The sequence below is a fragment of the Plecotus auritus genome (genome assembly GCF_963455305.1).
Source record: "Plecotus auritus genome assembly, chromosome: 7".
Classification (NCBI taxonomy): domain Eukaryota; kingdom Metazoa; phylum Chordata; class Mammalia; order Chiroptera; family Vespertilionidae; genus Plecotus; species Plecotus auritus.
In genome coordinates, this window is record NC_137774.1 from 13,837,404 (window position 1) to 13,859,764 (window position 22,361).

Sequence of the window (22,361 nt, forward strand, 5' to 3'; positions counted from 1 at the left end):
TCTAACAATGCCCAATAGTTTGCCATTTCTGGAACCTGAACAAGTTTACTTAACCTCCTCTGAGCCTGCTACTCTTCTGTAAAAATAGCCATCCTAATCTCTCAAAAAGCTGACCTCAGGTTTAAAAGAGATGATATAATACATTTTAAACAATACCCAATCGGGATTACTGTCCCCATCACTTCTTTGCATTTTATATCTGCTATATCTACCGAATGCCTCTTTTCAATTCAGTATTTGTAGAATACTTACTATGCGCTAGGCACTGTGTGGAAACAAGACAGAGGGTATACGGAAAAGTAGGCTGAATGACATACTCGTTGCCTTCCTCAAGCTCATTACAATACAGTTTCGCAACCAGTATCTTTAAAGACTAGACAATCTCTAACATTATCAGCAAATCGGGGAGTCCTCAGCAGTCCAGGCCGGGCTGCGCCCCCGGGGGCCACCACGTCCCGGAACCTCTGCTTTCCTGGGCCCCGATCGGAGATGAAGAACCCTACAACACGGACCCCAGCGCCTCACTCGCCCAACCTCACAATCCCCCACGTGGCAGGCGCAGGGCGGGGCCGTGTGGCGCAGTCTGGGCCGGGACCTTCGCGCCTGCGCGCTGCGGCCGGCTCTAGGACCCGGATTTAAAGAGACAGGCGATACAACCGCGGTGGCAGAGCGCGGCCTGTGGGCGCCGGGTCCGAGGCCTTCGCTGTGTGTCGGAGCCGGGAAGGCAGGTGAGCAGCGGCGCGGCGGGTCCAGGCAGTGGGGAGGGAGGCGGCCCGGCGCAAGGTTCGGCGCGGCCCGGGAGGCACCCCCCTCAGCTCCTCCCCCGCCCGCCCGCGGAGTGCGGGGCACACCCTCAGTGACGTGGCGGCCCCCCGAGAGCCCATGGGGGCTGGCGCGCGGCTTCCCAGACCCCCACGGGTCTACGCCAAGGAGGATCTCCCCGCGGGGGCCGCTCTGGACCCGGCTGCGTCCCTTTCCCCAGCCCTGGCTGTGTCCTCTGCCCGAGGGGCTCGCTTCCCCGCGTCCCCGTGCCACCCGGTGTCGGCTGGCCGGGCGCCCCTACCCACTGCCCCGAAAGCTCCGCGGGAAGGTCCTCCAGGAAAGGCGGTGTAGGCTTTCACTTCCCCGCCCCGTGCAGCCCACTGAGCCGCGGCGGCCCGGCTGTGTCCAGGCCTCAGGTTCCTTTCGGCCGCCTTTGCAGCTGCTGAGCCGGGCCCCGGAGTGGGACCCACCGGTTTCCTCCAAGCAGCGCTGGCTTCCTCGTGGCCCTCGCCTCCTGGGCCTCCACACCCCGAGCGCAGGGCACGCGCGGCGAGGGGCTCCTTTCCCGATGGGTGTGGGCTGCTTCGTAAACAGTTCTGAGGAATGTTCTCAGCTCCTTTTGTGAGCCTGCCATACATACTTTCCTGTACTTCACCTCCGTGGCTCTTCATTTTTTTAAAACATGTTTATTGATTTTAGAGGAAGGAAGAGGGAAGGGGAGAGTGAAACAATGATGAGAATCAGATTGGCTCCCTCTTGTACGCCCCCTACTGGGGATCCAGTCTGCAACCGGGGCATGTGCCCTGACTGGGAATAGAACTGTGACCCCTGGTTCATGGTCCATGCTCAACCACTGAGCCACACCAGCCAGGCTGTGTGGGTCCTAAACTTTTGGAGGTTAGAGAGTTTTTTTGTGAATTTCATCAAAGTCATAGAGTGCTCCAAAAAAAAAATGCATTTATGAATATGCACATTTTGTATACATTTTTAAGCCGTTCACAGTCCACCCCACACAAATCACACACCAGCCCATCCATGGACTCATTCTAACTTCCCCAACCATTCTGTGAGGTAGGTATTATTTTCCCTGTTTTAGAAATAAGAAAACTGAGACTCAGCCCTAGCCGGTTTGGCTCGTAGGCCCTCGGACTGAAGCATCCAGGTTCCATTCCAGTCAAGGGCTCCTACCTTGGTTGCAGGCTCCTGTCCCCAGCCCGGTGGGGGAGTGTGCAGGAGGCAACCAATTGATGTCTCTCTCACATCGATGTTTCTCTCTCTCCCCACTCCCTTCCACTCTCTCTAAAAATCAGTGGGGGAATAGCCTTGGGTGAGGATTAACAACAAAAACAGACAAACAAGAAAACTGAGACTCAGGCATTTCTCAAAGATAACATTGCCCCTAAACTGTAAGGTCACACTTGCACTCTCATCCCCGATTCCCATCCACCTGCTTTCCCCTGCATCACATTGCACTACGTTAAGTGAAGTCTGCTTTTCCTTATATGTAACCCAATAGCAGTTTCACACAAAGCAGTGGACAGGTTGGAGTAATTTCCGGTATATTTAAAATCAGACCTATGAAGATACTTCAGAAAATAGGAATCTAAGAAAATGAGGGGATACCATGCATGTATTATTCCTGTTTCCATTGGGATTGATTTATCCGTTCCTTTGATTCTGGCCGCCCAGATACTTCAGCATTCCCTGATTCGAGTTTCTGAAATATAAACAGGCTAATTGCACATAGGGAGTCTCTCTGTGTGCCCAGCTCTGTTCTACAGGCTTTACTCTTAGAGTGACAAATCCTTGAGCTTGGCACAATTATTATCCACACTTTACAGTTGAGGAAATTGAAGAAAGGAGAGGTTAAGTAACCGACCAAGGTCACACAGCTAATGAGCTAGAACTTGAACACAAGCAGTCTGATTCTAGGCTTCCTTTAATTGCTTCTCGAAATAGGGCTTCTGATTAAATTACAGATCTATATAGATGTGGCTTAGTTTCCAAGGGTGGCACATATCCATACTTCACATTAAAAACATGGAGCCGGGCCTGCGTGGCTCAGTGGTTGAGCATTGACCTATGAATCAGGAGGTCACAGTTCAATTCCCAGTCAGAGCACATGCCCAGGTTTCGGGTTCAACCCCCAGTAGGGGGTGTGCAGGAGGCAGCCATTCAATGATTCTCTCTTATCATTGATGTTTCTATCTCTCCCTCTCCCTTCCTCTCTGAAATCAATAAAAATATATTTTAAAAAAACAAAACTTCATGGGCATGTAATTTTTCTTGGTGATTAAAAAAAAAAAAAGCTTCAGGTCTTGTAATACTTAAGGGTCATCATTCATTTTGAGTATCAGGTGTTGCTGATGGCCTGAGAAAAGCTTTCCTGAGAAAAGATTTTACGTTATTTGGATTCTCTTGAATTGTGATTTACTAATTATATATGTGTACATTAGATAATTGAATACCCTTTGCAGACTGAATTTTACGGTATTAGAACTCTTCATCCTCATAGGCATTAAATCTTTTATACATTGGAAAGTGTTTGATGAGTCAGCATAGACTGTATAGGACCTTGGCCTTGGAGAATTTGAAAGCCTAGCTCCTCATTTATATCTCACCTTTTCTGCCTCTCACCCTTTTTGTGCAGCTGTATGACTTTGGCTTTCAAGATCCTCTTCCCACCAACCCTCGGTGTACTCAGCCGAAAAGAAGTACGCCTATTCCGAGAACATCTCTGGCCAGACGTAAAACAATTCAGCCAGTGGTCAGAAACAGATTGGCTTCATGGGCGCTGCCTCCTCCAGAAAAGAAAGCCCATTCTGTCATTTCAAAAAGGCAATCTAAGACCACGTGCCACCTGCCTTGCCTTCGTGCCAGGGTCGCATGTGGGGCTCTGCAGTGGGCCCTGTGAGATGGCTGAGCAACGGTTCTGTGTGGACTATGCCAAGCGCAGCACAGCTGGCTGCAAAAAATGCAAGGAAAAGATTGTGAAGGGTGTATGCCGAATCGGCAAAGTGGTGCCCAATCCCTTCTCAGAGTCGGGGGGTGATATGAAAGAGTGGTACCACATAAAATGCATGTTTGAGAAACTGGAGCGGGCCCGGGCCACCACAAAAAAAATTGAGGACCTCACAGAGCTGGAAGGCTGGGAAGAGCTGGAAGATAATGAGAAGGAACAGATAAGCCAGCACATTGCAGGTGGGGTGATACTGCTTTCTCATCTTACTGGTGCTGAGAAAAAAATGACAAGGAGAGTAGAGTCCAATGTTTATCTATCTTCTGTTAACTTTATTTGAAAATGATTTCAAAATCACAGAAGAGATGCAAGAATAAAAATAGTACAAAGAACACTTATATTCCCTTTACCCAGATTTACCTTTTGTTGACATTTAACTGTCTTTGGTTTATTGTCTGTGTTTATGTATGCTCTTGAAAATGATTTCAAAATCACAGAAGAGTTGCAAGAATAAAAATAGTACAAAGAACACTTATATTCCCTTTACCCAGATTTACCTTTTGTTGACATTTAACTGTCTTTGGTTTATTGTCTGTGTTTATGTATGCTCTCTCTGTTACTCTCTCCTTACACACACACAGTTTAAGAATAGGAACATTTTCTTACATGACCATCCCACATACAGCTAGCAACTTTAGTAAATGTATTCTTTAGTAAATTTATAATACTGTAATCTACCATCTGTATTCCAGTTTTGTCCAGTTGTTAATATCTTTTATAGCATTTCCCCCCTCCAGGATGGAATCCCTATCTTATGATGAGGTATTGCACTTAGTAGTATCTCTTTAGCTTCCTTTAATCTGGAACATTCCATAGTCTTTCTTTTATTACATTTACATTTTTGAACAGAATATTTATTGGTAGGTCAGTTTTGTCTATCAATTTATTTTCAGTTTGGACTCATAGATAACTTCTTTTTCCTGGTGGCTTATAATTTTAGTGTACTTTATTAATTTGGTACTTTAATGTCCCATACTTGGCCAGTTGGGAGATGCTTTGAGCTGGTTTCTATGTCCTGAGTGCCTTTATCTTGTTTTTTTAAATGTTTTCAAGTACTCCCTTACTCTCTGGCATAACAGGATGCTCTTAGGTTTACCTTCTGTGTGTCCTCTGCCTGCCCTGGGATCCGCCATTTCTCTGAAGAGTCCTGGTTCCTGTTAGTGAGGAGTGGCATTAGAGACCAAAATCTGAATGCTACGTGTCCTTGTTGCCACGAGGTATCTTTGCTAGAGCTAGAAAATGTATATGTATAGACATAAAATGCACATACACAAACAGATATAAATAATAAAGGCTCACCTACATGCATATTTACATTAATGCCTATTTTAGAAATCATATACCGATACTTCCAAATCCAATTAGTCCTTTATGACCTTCAGTGAAGTAATATTTAAAGTAATATTCATATCTACAATTAAGCATAGTTTTTATCACTGTAGGAGGACTCTGTGGCTCTAAAAATAGACATCTATCCTTACTTTGTTTTGTTTTTATCCTTGTTTTTTGAGAGGGGGAAAAAGACATCCAGGAGAGAAAACTTCTCATATATACCTTTCTCAAGCTCTCTTCCTCCTGTGCGCTGCCTTAGCCATTGGCCTCAGCCTGTTACTCCTTGACCCATCTCATTCCGAGGAAGGAAAATATACTGTCACAACTCAAATAACTCAGCAGCCAGAAGTTTTCCTTCTCTGCCCTTTTCACTTACTTTTTTGTGTATCTATAAATCGGGGCTAATTCCATGGAGCTGAGGTTCCCAAGTATTATCTATTGAGATAATGATTTCTGATTTCCCCCAAATAATCTGGAGATTGTCATATGTGGAATAAGAGGTAAAGAGTGTTGATGAAAATGTAAGCTATTAATAAATAAAGGGTAACTGGGTCTTTTGTCCCCAGAACACTCTTTCCTAATACCATATTACCAGTTACCTCCACCTAGGCAGAAATCAGCCTTGGGGTAAACTTGGTTACCAAGCAAGGCTGTAAAAGCAGTTGATGGGTCGTTTGGAAGCTTTCTCAGGGATCTTCCACTGAAGGCTATTTTCCTTTCTTTTGGGGTCCTACAGATCTGTCTTCTAAGGCAGCTAGCACACCAAAGAAGAAAGCCGTTGTCCAGGCTAAGCTGACAGCCACGGGCCAGGTGACATCTCCAGTGAAAGGTGCTTCATTTGTTACCAATACCAATCCCCGGAAGTTTTCTGGCTTTTCAGGTAAGATAGGTTAGGTCTACGTTAGCTGTTATGATCCTCCTTTTAATTCGTTATCCTATTTGGGACTGTGGCTAAGAGTGAAATTCTGTCTCATTAATAATTTGCTTCCATCTGAGCAGAGACAGATAATGCTAATTCGCAACACTCTACCTATATTGCATTTCTTTGTATACTTTAATCTATTATAACAGAAAGATATTTACTTTGTGACGATACTTCCCTTTGAAGTAGTTACTTGGGTCAGACAGCTTATTATAACCTGCCCTTTACTTCCTTGTTTTTTTGATAATGAAAGAATTTTGAAAAATTGCTTCCTTAAGCTTGCCCAAACTAGAGATGAAAGGGAGAAGGCAGGTAACATACATGCCTTATGTAACAGATAGCATTGGGCAAGGTAGGGGCTTTTACATATGCAGTTTTTGTTCTTCAGTTAACCTTAGGAAGTACTTCCATTAGGTCTATTTTGTAATGAAAAAGTTGATATTCAGGTTTATTATGGAATTAGTATTTATACTGAAGTCTGTTTAACTCCAACACGTGTGCTCTTTTCCCCTACATCCTCTTGTGCCTTATTTGGAAACATGGTCTGACTAACTCAGGTACGGAAAATGAAGCCAAAACACATGGACACAGGAGTTGTTTGGGATGGTAGCTTTATGTGAGTAAAAGAAGCCTAGACTTGAGGTCAGAAGACATGGGTCCCGGTTCCAGCACTGTGACCCAACAGCTTGCTCAGGGATCAAGTCACTTCACCTCTGAGCCTCTGAGGCCTCATCTGTGAAGTGGGAATGGCAGCACCTGCTTCCTGTAGCCCACAGTGTTCTCACGAGACTACAAGAGATAAGGTTGTAAAAGGGTGCCTGAGTCTATGGGATTTTTATTAGTTTAAAATTCTGAGGTGCTTTTTCTGTTGTTAATGGTAGGCCAAAGGTAGAGAACAGTTCAGGTGACCATAAGGACAACTTGCTTCTGGAAAGGCCCTGGTCCTGGGGAGGGAATTTGGGAGAAGTTGAGGGAAACAAGGTGTTCTGGTTCTTGCAACCTGCTGCACATCAATGCTTTGAAGATTTGTTCACTAGCATCCTATTTAGACTCCAGGTCAGACATGAGGATGCATTTATAATTTACAAAGCCAGACAAGCAGCAGTTTACATCAGCAGGCTGCTTGCTAATGACTCTGCTGCAAGCTTGCAAAGTGAAATTTGTTTTGTAAATTGTCACAGAGACGTAGAGGGGATCACTGAAGAGTTGTACAGTTATTTTGGGGTGTCTGGAAGAAAAGCCCCGCTCGTTGGCAACCTTTAAGAAAGAAAGTGGTGATGGGGGTGGCAAAGGGCTGGGAATGTCTCTCTTCTCAGGCCTAGGTCTTCTCATCAGGAAGAAGAGCTTGAACTAGATAATATTATGGCTTCTTCCAGCTCTGACAGTCTGCGATAGCAATGATTTCACATTGACTAACACATCCTTTGATTTCTTCCCCCTTCCTCATCCCAACTTTTCTGGGGTCAGCTTTACATACAATTGCTCTGAGATCCTCCTGGCCACTTTGGGCATGAAGGTGGCCTTTGTTCTCTGAAGCGCTCATATAAACAGATGCTCCTCACCTGGTCCTCTACTTGGGTGTGAAGCCACTGTTTCTTTGCCATTAATAGCTGTGAGATTTGGGGAAATTACTTGACCTTCATTTCTTTACCTATAAAATGTGATATATGTACCCCAAAGGGCTATTTTGGGGGATTAAGTGAAGTTACATATAGAGCACCAGTAGAGTACCTGTTACTTTCCCTTTCTTCCTTCTCAGTAAAGAAAAATTAATCATGTCTGATGTTTCCTCTCCAACAGCCAAGCCCAACAACTCTGGGGAAGCCTGCTCAAGCCCCACCCCTAAGACAAGTCTGTCCTCAAGCAAATGTGACCCCAAACACAAGGATTGTCTGTTACGTGAGTTTCGGAAGTTGTGCGCCATGGTGGCTGAAAATCCTAGCTACAATTCAAAGACCCAGATCATCCAGGACTTTCTTCAGAAAGGCTCGGCTGGAGGTGAGGCCTGGAGCATTCTGGGTGGGCTTTTCCTCTAGAGAGTTCAGAGCCATAGCCAGATTCATGGGCATGTGAACTGTACAGTTGCACAGGTTGAATGCTCTGCTATTGCTGGCTTGAAATTCTTTTTTTCTTTTTTTTTTGTATATATACTAGAGGCCCGATGCACGAAATTTGGCAGCTGCCTCTTGCCTCCCAGGGGCCTCTGCTGCCTCTGCCTTGGCTCCCCGCCGCTGTGGCTTCGTCCGGAAGGTCGTCCGGTCTAATTAGCATATTACGCTTTTATTATTATAGATTTATTGACTTCAGAGAGGAAGGGAAAGGAAGAGATAGAAACATCAATGATGACAGAGAATCATTGATCAGCTGCCTCCTGCATGCCCCACACTGGGGATGGAACCTGCAACCCGGGCATGTGCCCTGACCGGGAATCGAACCATGACCTCCTGGTTCATAGGTCGATATTCAACCTCTGAGCCAAGCTGGTTGGGCCAATTCTTAATAATTTTAAACAAAGAGCCCACATCTCCATTTTTGTACTGGGCCTCGCCAAGTATGTAGCCAGTTCTGCTTTGAGCACATTGGCATCTTTCTTCCCCTGCCCTTATTCCACCCCCAGGAGGCCAGAAGAATCCATCCCATTTGAGCAAGAGGAAGATTCACTGTCCTGCATGTTTGATTAGGTTTTTGTGAATCACTGCACAGCTTGGAATAGAAACTTCCAACTCTGCTTCTTTCATTCATCTAACAAGTCATCATTGAGCATCTACAATGTGCTCATCACTGGGGACACTAAAGTGAAAGTCACGGCTCTACTCTGTGGGAGTTCATCCAGGGGCTACGTTAGGGGAGGCAGACACATAAACCCCCAAACACTGTGACCTCTACTGCTGTCATGAAGTGCACAGGGTGCTGTAGCAGTACAGGCAGCAATGTAGACATCTCTCAGTTCCTTGAGTTTATGTATTTACTTGTTTAAGCTCCTTTTGTCTGTCTCCAGATGGTTTCCACGGTGACGTATACCTAACAGTGAAGCTGCTGCTGCCAGGTGTTATTAAGAGCGTTTACAACTTGAATGATAAGCAGATTGTGAAGCTTTTCAGCCGCATTTTTAACTGCAGCCCAGATGATATGGCACGAGACCTGGAGCAGGTCAGAGGAAAGGGAGGGTGGGCGGCATTCCAGGTGGGGTTCTGCCAAGCCAGGCACCTGCGATCTCTTTTTTTCTGGTCAGGGCACAGGCTGTTTTAGGAACTGAAACCCATTTGAGCAGGCTTCCGTTACGAGAGAGCTGAAGGGGAGCTGCAGCTGTTAGTTTCATAAGGTTTTGAGGATTGAAGTCATATTACTGCTGAGCCACGAAAGCCAGCGCTCGAGGTTCGGGATTTAAGACTCCTGCTCTCTCTCCTGGGGCTCTTTTGGACCCTATTTTTTCTTCTCCTCCCTCCCCCATAACTTGGGCTTACCATTCAGCTTTGGTGTGTCCATGGCTCTAGCCCTGGCACCATGGAAAGTTTCTTTCTTTTTTTTTTTTTTTTTAATATATTTTATTGATATTTTACAGAAAGGAAGGGAGAGGGATAGAGAGCTAGAAACATCGATCAGCTGCCTCCTGCACACCTCCCACTGGGGATGTGCCCGCAACCAAGGTACATGCCCTTGACCGGAATCGAACCCGGGACCCTTCAGTCCGCAGGCCGACGCTCTATCCACTGAGCCAAACCGGTTTCGGCACCATGGAAAGTTTCTATCTGAGCACCCACCGTTATCTCATGACCATATTTGTCTCTTAGTTCAAATTCTAACGGGAATCAGATTGGCTCAGCCCTGAATTAGTCCTTGTGTCACTTTCAGCTAAGGCAGTTGGCCAGATCCTTGGGTGAATGGAGGTACTCTTTCCAGAAACTGTGGGTGGGATAGATTCTCTAAGAAGTGAGGTCAGTGTGTGAGCTGGGGATAGGAGCAGTGATTGAAATCTCTTCAGGTCCTAGGGATTGGGGAGTACCCTTGGCCACTTTGGGGTTGCAGCAGTGGCATTTTGGTTTTTGGAGACAGGGTGACGTGTCAGAGACAATCAGAGTCTTCTTTGAGCAGAGCAAGTCTTTCCCCCCAGCTGCCAAGAGCCTTCTCACCATCCAGGAGGTGGATGAATTCCTCCTGCGGCTCTCCAAGCTCACCAAGGAGGATGAGCAGCAGCAGGCCCTGCAGGACATCGCCTCCAGGTTGGGGAGCTGCCCAGTGGGGATGGGCGAGGGGAGATGGGATCACTAGGGAAGGAAGGTTTGGGGATTCAGAGCTCTTCAAAGACCAAGTTAAATGTGCCTCATCCCCTAGGTGCACAGCCAATGACCTTAAGTGCATCATCAGGTTGATCAAACATGATCTGAAGATGAACTCAGGTGCAAAACACGTGTAAGTACTAGCTCCTCTGACAGCCTAAGCTGCCAGCTTCCTTTGTTGCCAGCTGGTGTCAGGACTTTGGAGTCCCGATCTGGATTTGAATCCTGATTCCACCTTCTTCTTTTCTGGGGGACCTGTCACTTGGCCTAGCTCAGCCTCCGTCTCCCCATATGTAAATGGAGATAACAGTACCCTTCTCACAGAAAGCATAACACGAGTTAGTTGCCCACTCCAGCCCCCTCTTGGCTAGAGTAGCATCCACATAGACACAGTGTCTCAGAAGAGCTCGCTGTCCAAGAGCTCTTTTCTCCTGTGATAGTCTTTAGACAATAGGACGTAGCCCTGTCCCCTCTCTCCTCTGTGAGGACAGCCTGCTATCCAAAGCAGTGAGGTCAAAGGCAGGGGGGTTTGTATCTGTGCTCCTGTCCACATCGGCAGGTTAGACGCCCTTGACCCCAATGCCTATGAAGCCTTCAAAGCCTCGCGCAACCTGCAGGACGTGGTGGAGCGGGTCCTCCGCAATGAGCAGGAGGTGGAGAAAGAGCCAGGCCGGAGACGAGCTCTGAGCGTTCAGGCCTCACTGATGACCCCGGTGCAGCCCATGCTGGTAAGGATGCTGCTCGGGCCCTGCCTTCTCCCCCTCTCTGGGTATCCGCTCCTTCCTTGGGAGATGTAGGAGGGTGTGAGTGCTGATGGCCCTTACAAGGTGAGTGCAGGAGTTTGGGGAAGGAAGAGTGGAGATGTAGAAGGCTGTTTCTCAATGGGCAAGTAAAGGCCAAGGAGAAGATACCATGATCTCCTGGGAATACCTGAACTCGAGGCCCAGCTCTGCCACCCGCAAGTTAGTTTTCTTGTCTGAATGATGTATGAAACCCTCTGAAGCATCTACCTAGGATGGTTTTCCATCATCTTTCCCGGAGACAGGGGGATTTGTAAGTAACTCCTGAGGTTCTGTGACCTGCCTCAAAATAGCTCTGAGAGTGGGTGGCAGAGCCAGGCTTCCCATGGCAGTGGGACTTGGGCCTCCTTTTCTTCTGGAAGAGGAAGCTTAGAGAACGAAGACCAGCTCTGACAGATCATCTTGGGCCTCAACTCATTTCTAAGAAATAGGGTTTCCTTTCTGGCATTGGTTTTCCCTATATGTGTACTGCATGCCTACTATGAGATCCTTTGGGTGGTTCCATTATGCAGTGCTTTTTATGACACTGTCTTGTGTATTATACTGAAGCCTAGGTTTAGGATTCTGTGTGTGGGGTAGGGAAGTATTCTCTCCCTCCTAGGAATGTGGGAGGGACAGCCAGCACCAAAATAGCAAGATCTCCATCCCAGGGACATACCCCGATCATCTGCAGTAGTGGCTTTCTGACTTTTATCAGAATTCTTTCTGGAGTCTGTTCTGCAAACTGTCATTTGAAGAGTGGCATGGATTATATAGCTTAGTGGTTAACCACACACCTTTGGAGCTGAGCCTAAATTCACACCTAATTCCTGCCATTTACTAGCTATGTAATCTTAGGTGAGCATCTAACTTCTTTGAACTTCAATTTTCTGATCCATAAAATGAAAACAGTATTATCTATCACATAAGATACTACATCGAAGATGAAATGTTTATGCAATCTGACACATAAATATCCCCCAAATGGTAGCCGTTACTGTTTGCATTAGGATGGCACAGGTATCTGATAAGCACTCCTCTGTCCTGTCCTGTCCTAGGGACCCCGGGTCACTGCCACCCTGCCAGCATTTCTGTCACCTGCACTCTAATCTTACCTCTACGTACCTCCTGTGCCACGATAACCAGTGTGTTTAATAAACCAGAGCCCTGCAAGGCCCTAAATTATTGGGAGTGGGGGAGTGAAATGCTGTTTCAGCGGAATTCTATTAGCTCTACAATGAATTGCACTCATAGTCCTCAAAGTGCAAGCTCCTGTGTCAACTCCAGACATGACCCTACCCAGCCTTTTCCATCCCCATCACCTCGTCAGTGGCTGCCCTGAGGGAGTGCTTCAGTAGGCATCCCAGGGCCCTTGGGCTGTCCCTGCTGAGCACGCCTCATTGGAAGAGCACCTGTAAATCTCCAGGCTTTTCTCCCCCACCCCCACCCCCAAGGCCGAGGCCTGCAAGTCCATTGAGTATGCGATGAAGAAGTGTCCTAACGGCATGTACTCTGAGATCAAGTATGACGGGGAGCGAGTCCAGGTGCATAAGGACGGAGACCACTTCAGCTACTTCAGCCGCAGTCTCAAGCCCGTCCTACCTCACAAGGTAAGGTGCCTTCCTTCCTACCAGGACTGTTTTTCCCTTCTGCCTCTTAAGACTCAGGGCCAGAGTGCCATAGCCATTCCAGCTCCGCTATGCAATAGGTTTGTTTTGTATTTGTCGAGTAAATGAATGAATTCACTCATTCATTTTTGGACTCTTCTAATGATGAGGGGTTGCTCAGTAGGCCAGCCAGAGCCCAGACCTGGGTTAGTCAGCACAGAGCCCCAGGGGACATCGATGCTTCCCCTGCCCACAGTGAAGGTGGGACAGAGAGCCTGTCTGGAGAGTGACTTGTGATGGTTTCTTGCGTTTCCATTTCCTGTGTGCTCCCACTGAGGTAAATTATGGTTCAGGTACAAAGGGGCTATTGGGTTGTCAATCTTGAATTTGTTCAAATTTATCAAATGCTTAGTCTGTGCTAGGCACTGTTCTAGGGGTGGACATAGAGCAAAAATAAAAAAATAAAAAAATAATAGAACCAAAGCCCTGGTCCTCCAGAAGTTACATTCTGCTGTTAAAGCCCCATGGGGGACATCTGGGAGCCCTTAATCGGGGCATGGAGAACCTCATTACTCAGCCCTTCTCAGCTCTCAGGGCCTCTGTGAGGGCTTCCTTCAAGGAAAAGCAGCTGGAACATCTGGCCCCAGTAGCTAGTGAGTATATGGACCTCCTATCCATGCTACCCCTTCTTTCCTAGCTCAGAGCCCCCAGGGTGGAGAGGCCGTGGTGTGTGGCTCACATCCTTCCTCAGCCGGGCCTTCCTGTGGGCACATGGAGCAGTCAGGTGTTCATTTCAGGGGTTCCAGAGGACAGCCGGCAGCCGCTTCCCTCCCCAGGGAGCCTGAGTGCAGGCTCACGTGCGCTGGGCGCACAGGGAAACTGCTGAGGGACTGCTCCCGGCAAAGTGGCTCCGTGGGCACCTCCTGTTACCCGGGGAGGAGTCGGAGCCCAGCTCCCCAGAACGCGAGCCCTTTCCCTTCTCTCCTTTATAAAGTTTCACTCACCCCTTATTTCTCCTGTGGTTTTGGCTCGTAAGGGGATTGAAACAGAGTGGAACGGGGGTGCAGGCCTTTCCTGTCCCCACTCTAAGAATTACATGTGGTTGTGGTCAGTGTCTCCTGCCAGGGAGGAGTTGGACCACAGTGAAGGACCTCACTGCTGGCATCACTGAGTAGGGCTCCATGGATAGCAGTGGGCTTCTCCCTGTCGGGAACTGTCAGAAACTAGGGCTCTGCCTTGATCAGGAAAAACCAATTCCAAGCATCCTTTCTTACTCGCTTTGAAGATGGCTCTGGGTTCAGAGCTCCCACTCAGAGAAGTCTCTTCTCGGGTTTCCTTGCTGCTCCTAAGGGGGTTCATTTCTTCCTTTCCATCTTTTTCCCATCCAGTCTGTTTTTCCCCACAGATCTCTGCCGGCCCACCTTTCCTGCCTCCCTTCCTGTGGGCCTGCCCCCACGTATTCTCTGTTTCTTCCTTTTCCGCCAAACTCCTCTGTAGCCCATAGAAAAGGACTCAGCATGGGCCGGCCTCCCCCTGGGTCTGGACAGGGTTCTGAAACATACCCCTTTCCTCCCGTCCAGGAGGCTGACAGGGCCTAGGCCTGTGTCCATTGGCTGGGCTTCCATGTGCTGGGGTTCTGTTCCTGCTGGGGCCTGGGCTTTGCTTTCTGTGGCTTGGCTTCCGGTCCCTGCTGCCTGCTTCTCCCTCACTTAAGTGACTCTTCTGCCTCCAGGTGGCCCACTTTAAGGACTACATCCCCCAGGCTTTCCCTGGGGGCCACAGCATGATCTTGGACTCTGAGGTGCTCCTGATCGACAACAAGACAGGCAAACCATTGCCCTTTGGGACGCTGGGCGTGCACAAGGTACTGGCTCAGGGCAAAGGTGCAAAAATGAGTGTGTGTGTGTGTGTGTGTGTGTGCGCGCGCGCGCGCGCTATCGGTCTGAAAGTGGAGGAATCGATCACTCACTTGGGGTTGGGCTTACTCATTTCTGAATTAACCCAGAGTTTAAGTCTTTTTTTTTTTTTTTTTTTTTGCATAGAAAAGATCTAGAATTGGGAACTATTATTGGGTTGGTTTCTATTCAAGACCATCTGCTAAGTGCCCTTATGGACCAGGGACCCCAAAGCACAAATAGGAGTTTTCTATCAGGTGCTTCAGAGGGTCTCCAGAAGTAACTGGTATTACCCATTTTATACTCTCTCTTATTTTTTTCTCTCTGTACCTACTACCCTCCTCTGCCCTTACAGAAAGCTGCCTTCCAGGATGCTAATGTCTGCCTGTTTGTTTTTGATTGTATCTACTTCAATGATGTCAGCTTGATGGACAGGTGAGGAACCTATTTTCAGTTCCTGGGTGGCGGGGGAGGGGGGGGTTCAGATTGGAAAGGAGGGTAAAGAAGGGGCTGGATCGCATACCTCTGTGCCCAGGAGCTGGACAGGGCCAGGGGCAGTGGCAGGAGAAGGCTGGAGGTAGCACACTTGCGACACAGTCAACTCCCCATTTAGTGTTAGGAAGAGAAGATATGACTAGGCCTCATTTCTGAGAGCTTAAGTCACAATCCCACCCCCAAACTTTCTCCGCTACAGCAAAATGGACCATTGACAAAAATAGACTGTGAGCACAGTAGGGTTTCAGTTTCTTTCTCCAACAGCACCCATGGGACATAAGACAGATGGTTTTCAGCTCAAAGGTTTTGCCTTCCGAAGAGACTCACAGCAGGAAGCTCATGATGAGGGGACAGGGGTGGCGGGGATTGTGGGCAAGACCATTTTAGGGAGTACTAGCAGTCTTGGCTCTGCTGCCTCCAAATTCTTAGGCCCAAGAAGCCAGTACTGGCCTCTTCCACACTTAGAAAGTGTACACACTGTGCCACCGCCCCCGACACTGGCTCACATCCTTGAGTGGAGGGGAAGGGCAGTGGAAGGGAGAAGTGTTGGGGGTAGGAGTTGGGGTTTGGGCTTCAGGTCCTGAGGCCTATGGTCTGCTGACCCAAGAAACAGCCAGCCTTGGGCCTGGGATGAGGCAGGTGCCAGGGATAAAAAACAAAGAGTCGGCGTCCTTTTTTGGGTGGGACCAGAATTCATACAATCTGTTTGGGCTAGAGACCAGTTCTCCCATGATTCAATAAAGTAGAAACAGGAACTGTAGGATGAGGCTCTATGCCACAGCTCACATTGTCTGGGAGGGAGCCCCTGTAGCCCTTGACGGGCAGAACCGTTAGACACAAGGGCTTGAAGCCGTGGCACAGCGTCATGAAGCAGTATGTCATTGTGTCCCTTCCCTCTTTAGAACTAATGGGAGTGGGAGGATCCTGGCCTGAACTCGGCTCTCATGCCCCCTTTAGGCCCCTGTGTGAGCGGCGGAAGTTTCTTCGTGATAACATGGTTGAAATTCCCAACCGGATCATGTTCTCAGAAATGAAGCAAGTTACGGTGAGAGAAGACCCCACCTAGGCAGCGCCTAATGGTTTGAAAGCAGGGCAGAGAACCCCTTGGGCCCGATGTGACTGAGAGAATAAGTGATATTATGGGGGCTGCTGATGTGCATATGTTGTCTCCTAGTCTCCACCTAGGAGGGCAGGGCATGAAACCTACTAGGGGGCTCCCTGTGTCTCAAAGCCACAGCATCTTGGCAGGGTCCCTGCTTTGCAAACCCTTTGTTCTGTGTATTCAAGTCAAGGTATTTCTACATAGCATCCTCTCAATTCTCATACCCTCTCGATTCTCAGCATCTCTCCTCTTATCCCTCAGAAAGCATCCGACTTGGTCGACATGATAAACCGGGTGATCCGAGAGGGCCTGGAAGGGCTGGTGCTGAAGGACGCAAAGGTAAGATGGTCACAGGCTTTGCCTTCTCCTGTACTCTGAGCCCTCCCTGCTGAGCCTTTCCAGCCCTGGCCAGGAGATGGCAGTGGTGGCCTGCGGTGTTGGGGATGGGTGCTGAGGGGCATCTTTCCAGGGTTTGCACGGCTGTTCTGGATCTAGAGAATGGGTTGCTGTGTCTCCTGTAGTGCTGGAGCCCAAGGGCTCTTCCCTGGAGTGGGATGGGCAGTGGAAGGTCTGATATGTTGTGTGAAGAGTTAAATCCCACCCTCATGGCGTTTCCATTCTAGTTTGTGGTCTCTCTCTTGCTTCCCCTCAGGGTACATATGAGCCTGGAAAGCGGCATTGGCTGAAAGTGAAGAAAGACTATCTGAATGAGGGGGCCATGGCTGACACAGCTGACCTGGTGGTCCTTGGGGCCTTCTATGGGCAAGGGAGCAAAGGTCAGGGTGGGCTCTGGCCTTGGGCAGATAACTTCTTTGAAAGGCACCACTCAGGGTACGGGCTGGCCTTTTTACCGGCTTAATTTGCCAGCAAGGCCAGTCATGACTTGCAAAGTTCTGGATCAGCGGTCCCCAACTCAGCTCATGTCACCTCAGCAGTCAGCGACATCTGAGAGCTAAACACTTGGGCAGGAAGAGGTCAGACAAGAACAGCCTGTGCTAGCCCAGCACAAGGAAACTCACCACCAACTACTCAGGGCCTGGCAGCCTTCTCCTCAGAGAAAACCTCAATTTCCTGACTGGAGGGAAAGCTGGAGTCTGAAGAACTAGTACTTTTAGGACCTACTGTGTGTCAGGCACTGTTCATTTCCTTTTAGTCCTCACCAGAGCCCAACAAATGGTGTGATTATCCCTAATTTACTGAAGAGGAAATTGGGGCTCATAAAGGTTAAGCTTACACAGCGAGTAAGAGGTAGATCCAAGAGGTGAGCTCGCACTCTGATGCCAAGGCCCAGGCCCACTGCTCTCCAGCAGGCTGACTCATGGGCGGGTGGGGCGGGCAGAGAGGGCTCCCTCCACCCACAACTCGGCCCTCCCTCGTCCCAGGTGGCATGATGTCCATCTTCCTCATGGGCTGCTACGACCCAAGCAGCCAGAAGTGGTGCACAGTCACCAAGTGTTCAGGAGGCCATGACGACGCGACGCTCGCCCGCCTGCAGAAGGAGCTGGACATGGTGAAGATCAGCAAGGTAGGGAGACCTGCTGGCCCCGGCCTCTGGGCTGGCCCTGGTCTCTGAGACAGGCCGCCCTTTGGGGACCGCAGGTAGCGTTTATCTGTGTTCATGGGAGCAGTGTTAGGCCTCAGCGTCTCCGAGTGCCTGCCTACCTTGTGGAAACGGCTGCAGGCCCTCAAGGTCACACCCTCTCTGGGCAGGGAGGACCCCACGAGCTGAGGGTCAGCCTTCTATGCTGAGTCACCTCTTCTCATAGTCCCATGACTGGGAGAGGGTGAAGTCTGGTTTTGGCTTGGGAATAGCCCAAGACAACATCTTTTTTCCTCCAGGATCCCAGCAAGATACCCAGCTGGCTGAAAATCAACAAGATCTACTATCCCGACTTCATCGTCCCAGACCCGAAGGTATCAACCCAGCGGCCTGCGGTCCTTCAGCCCATAGAGTAGGCTTGCAAATTCTCTAGGGCCACAGAGATGCCTTCCCAACCTCACTGGCAGTCCACCCAGGGGCAGGGGTCTGGGCTGCGCAGCCAACACCGAGGAATCCTCCTCAATGGAGAGGGAAAGAGACTACCCGTCCCCAGTCGCAGAGGTCTGCTCCAGAAGTGACCTGGCCCAGTCCCTGCTCTCAGTAAGACAGAGTGAGGCCCAAAGAAGACAGTACTTCGGAGGGTCACAGCAGCAGCAGCAGCAGCAGCAGCGAGACATGACCCATCCCCCCGCCAGCCAGGGCTCGAGTTCTGTCTGCACTGCTTCCAGCTGGGTGGGAGATGTTCCTCTTACCCGTGAGTGACCCAGCTTCCTACCGACAGAAAGCTGCCGTGTGGGAGATCACAGGGGCTGAATTCTCCAAATCCGAGGCTCACACTGCCGACGGGATCTCCATCCGGTTCCCGCGGTGCACCCGAATCCGGGATGATAAGGACTGGAAATCTGCCACCAACCTCCCCCAACTCAAGGTGCCAGCTGCATGTGTGTCCTCCACCCCATTATCCCAGCCTGAAACCGTGGGCATTTGGCCTGTTCCCATGTCCTCTGTCTTCCCCTTCTTCCCATTCCCCTGAGACAGGCAGGGACAGGTAGAAAGGGAGACCAAACTGCGGCAGGGCCAGGAGCAGCAGCGCTGGGCACCAGGCCCCGCTGGGTGCTGGGTCCTAGAGCGAGAGCTCCTATTCTCACAGCATCCTGCTGAGGGCTTGGCCCCAGGCTAGTCTCTACGTTGTTAAGAACAGGAAATAGTACAGTGATTTGTACAGATTACTCAAGGAAACAGCCAAAGTTTAGAAAGGCGCCCAGGAGCCAGCTTCTTTTCCCTAGGGATTTCTCTCTTCCCTGTCTGTTCCCCAGCCACATGTGCCTAAAACAGACTACACAGACCACCTCTGAGGCCGTCCTTCCTCCCCTCCGCAGGAACTGTACCAGCTGTCCAAGGAGAGGGCAGACTTCACTGTGGTCGCTGGAGACGAAGGGAGCTCCACTGCAGGGGGTAACAACGGAGAGAATGAGGGCACCTCGGGGCCTGCTGTGCTTCAGAAGGCCAGAACCTCCCCCAATCAGGCCTCCCCCAGTGCCAAGAAGGCAGGAGGGAAGCTGCGCCACCCCAACAGCAAAAATGGTAAGAAGGGAAGGGCAGCGTGAGGGTGGACATCAAAGGACAGGACCCAGCCTCCCATTCCAGCTCTCGGATCATGTGATTCTTTGTCCATGCAGCTGACATTGACTGCACTCCTGTTGTGTGTCCAGCCATGGGCCAGAGTCCATTCTGCTGGGCACCCTCCATTGCTCAGTAAACCTGTGACAGGACCCTGGGAGAGCCCTTCTCTGGGGATTAGCTACCTCTGAGCTCTCCCTTCTCACCCTGCTCATAGCAGAGCAGGCCTGGCCCTGTCTGCTGCCCTGACTTCAGGGACCACTGTCAACTCCCCTGACCCTCTCCTTAGCTCTACCCCGTGCGCTCTCCTGCAGGCCACAAGCCCACTGCAAAGCCTTCCCCTATGAAAGTCGGGGAGAAGCTGGTCATGAAGTCTGCTGTGAAAGTGGGGGAGAAGCGGAAGGCTTCTGATGAGACCCCGTGCCACGCAAAGGTGAGGGTGAGGGTGAGGATTGCACCAGGGGCTGGTTTGGTCCAGGGCCTCGTGTTCCCAACACCCTGCACTTGAACTTTGAGAGATGAGCAAAGGTGTTTTTGGGACTAACGGCCTAACCCCTCCCCTCCCTCAGCTGCTCTACCTGTGCCCTCTCGTTGCCTTGCAGAGGCGGCTGGCCAGGGAGCCGAGAGGAAGGAGAGCTGTGTCTGCAGGCAGGAGGTAGACAGCCCAGCCCAGCCGAGAGGCTGCAGGGACCCACCCGGCTGCTGATCGCAGTCACAGTTGACATTAAAGGGGAGAAAGCCGTCTGGGAATGGGAGTGCAGCAGTGTGAGTTTGTGCTCAGGGCGGGTGCAGGGCCAGCCAGAAGGAGCGGAGAGGGCACGCACGGCTTAGTGCCTGTCCTCACACCTAGAAGCCTTTTCCCCTTAGTGCTACCTCAGTTTTTGACTACACTCAACCCCTTACTGAGGCCAGTAACTAGGCTCAACCCTGGGGATGCTGGTGGCCCGAAGGGCAGGTAGAGAAGCAAGCCTTTGGTCACTGGAGAGCATGACCACAGCACCCACACCCTGCCAGAAGTCCGGCAGCTCAGGCCCCGAACCGAGGCCCCAGCAGACTGGAGAATGTCTGCCACCTTTTCCCTACCTGAAGCCCTTGAATCCACCCACAGCAGTGAGCTGGGCTCCTGGCCGCCATTCTAGCTATTTGTGCAGTGGGCTGCTTGAATGAGCACCTCACTGCCCACCAGCCACTGGATGGTCCGTAGAGACGTGTACTTTTCCCTTCAGGCTCCAGTGCTGGGCCTTCTCCTCCCTTTCCTCTACAGCAAGCATGTCCAACTCGCGGCCGGCGGGCCACATGCCTCAAGTTTGACATGTTTGCTCTGCAAGGATGGAGGAGTGACATGGCCTCAGCCACACATGTGCTGGGTAGCAGGCATAAGAACCCAGCAGGTCTCCATCCCTATGTACTCTGAAGTGGTTGGAGGATGGGGGTGTTGATGTCTGTGTCTTTTCCCCAGTAAACCTTTTCCAGTCATGTCCTGACCACTAGCGAGGCTCCCTACGTCTCGGCTCCTATTCTAACCCTCCTCTGGCCTATGCTCATCTGCGTGGAGACCCACCTGCCCCCAGCACAGATTGGCCCCACTTCCGACCCCTCCTTGATCCTGTGCATTTGCAGGTGCTGCTGGACATCTTCACTGGGGTGCGGCTCTACCTGCCACCCTCCACACCAGACTTCAGCCGTCTCAGACGCTACTTTGTGGCATTTGATGGGGACCTGGTACAGGAATTTGACATGGCCTCAGCCACACATGTGCTGGGTAGCAGGGACAAGAACCCTGAGGCCCAGCAGGTCTCCCCAGAGTGGATTTGGGCATGTATCCGGAAACGAAGACTGGTGGCTCCCTGCTAGGACTGCTGCCTTTCCTCTCCCTTCCGCCTACCCTTCCTGGCTGGGGCAGAACCCAGCCAGACAAGGATGGACTTCCTTCTCCAAGCAGTGCGTCTTCCAAAACCCACCAACCGTGCGTGATCTCTCCAACCGGGAGTCAGGAGCTCCAGGTGCCACCAGGGCAGTCACCCTCCTGCTGGCTGTATTGATCTTCCAGATCTAGGTGCTGGTTATTGTCTTTTAGTGTTATTTAAAAAGGCGCCTTTCTTCCTTTTTAAAATAAAATACCTTGCAGTTATCTCTGCCCTTCTCCCACTCCCACCCCCTGTAAACTCCTAGTGATTAAGGAGTGAAGGCTGGGCTCCCGAAGGTCTTCTCTCCTTCCTTGCCTGCCCCTTTCACTTCCACGCTCCTTTTAAAGTTGTGTTTCTTGGACTGCCCTCCCTCAGAAATGCTGCTTATATTTGGCAAAACATGCATTCAGTCTGGCCCCTTTTGCCAGGAGTGAAGCCTCATCTGAAAGGAAACAAAATTTTATGACTTAGTTGTCTGGTTCTCCTGTTAACAGGGTGTGGGTCTGCTTTGAACCAGGATCAGGTAGGAGAGTGGGGCGTTTATGAAGAAAAGGGAGTTTGGGGCTACTCTGGGGGATACAGGCTCCAGGAGGACCAGCCTCCCCAACATCTGGAAATAAGACTGCTCTTCAGGATAACCCCGGGGACAAATCTACACAGCCTGCTTACAGGAAAGACTCCTGTGCCACCCAAGACTGATTTTTTTGAATAAAAGGGAAACAATTTAGTGTAGACCAATGCTGTTCAATAGAACTTTTTGCGGCAATGGAAATGTGCCATAGATCTTAACTGATCCACACGAGTTAGCCGCATCAGCTGTGGAGCATTTGAAATGTGGCCAACCCAACCGAGGAGCTAGTTTTCATGCTAACCCAACTTGAAGTGATCACATGTGGCTAGTGACTACCACACTGGATAGTGCAGGGAGACCTGGTTTGAATCCAAGTCCTGGTATTTAATAGCTATAACTTTATACACGTTATTCAACATCTAAGCCTCCAAAGGAATGGGGTTAGGAATTGAACCTAAATCACGGGGTTACTGTAAAGAGTGAATACTGTAAGTTCTGAAAGTACAGCCTCGCCGAGTTGGGAAAATCAACAA

At 50.0% G+C, this 22,361-nt stretch overlaps 1 protein-coding gene across 2 annotated transcripts; it reads left to right on the plus strand.

Moving 5' to 3' along the window:
• Positions 1–380: 380 nt before the first annotated feature.
• LIG3 (DNA ligase 3) lies at positions 381–21,993 on the plus strand. Of its 2 annotated transcripts, none has more exons than XM_080679854.1 (20): positions 381–728; positions 3,413–3,963; positions 5,850–5,993; positions 7,836–8,033; positions 9,034–9,185; positions 10,089–10,255; positions 10,368–10,445; positions 10,872–11,040; positions 12,546–12,701; positions 14,431–14,562; positions 14,949–15,028; positions 16,046–16,133; positions 16,452–16,529; positions 16,843–16,966; positions 17,573–17,715; positions 18,030–18,104; positions 18,512–18,658; positions 19,110–19,314; positions 19,665–19,783; positions 20,971–21,993. In XM_080679854.1, the coding sequence occupies exons 2-20, from the start codon at positions 3,417–3,419 to the stop codon at positions 21,202–21,204; spliced, it is 3,036 nt and encodes a 1,011-aa protein (XP_080535980.1). In that variant the 5' UTR covers positions 381–728; positions 3,413–3,416; the 3' UTR covers positions 21,205–21,993. The 2 variants fall into 2 exon arrangements, with proteins under 2 accessions (XP_080535980.1, XP_080535981.1); XM_080679855.1 differs by having other exon boundaries at positions 10,173–10,255.
• Positions 21,994–22,361: the final 368 nt, after the last annotated feature.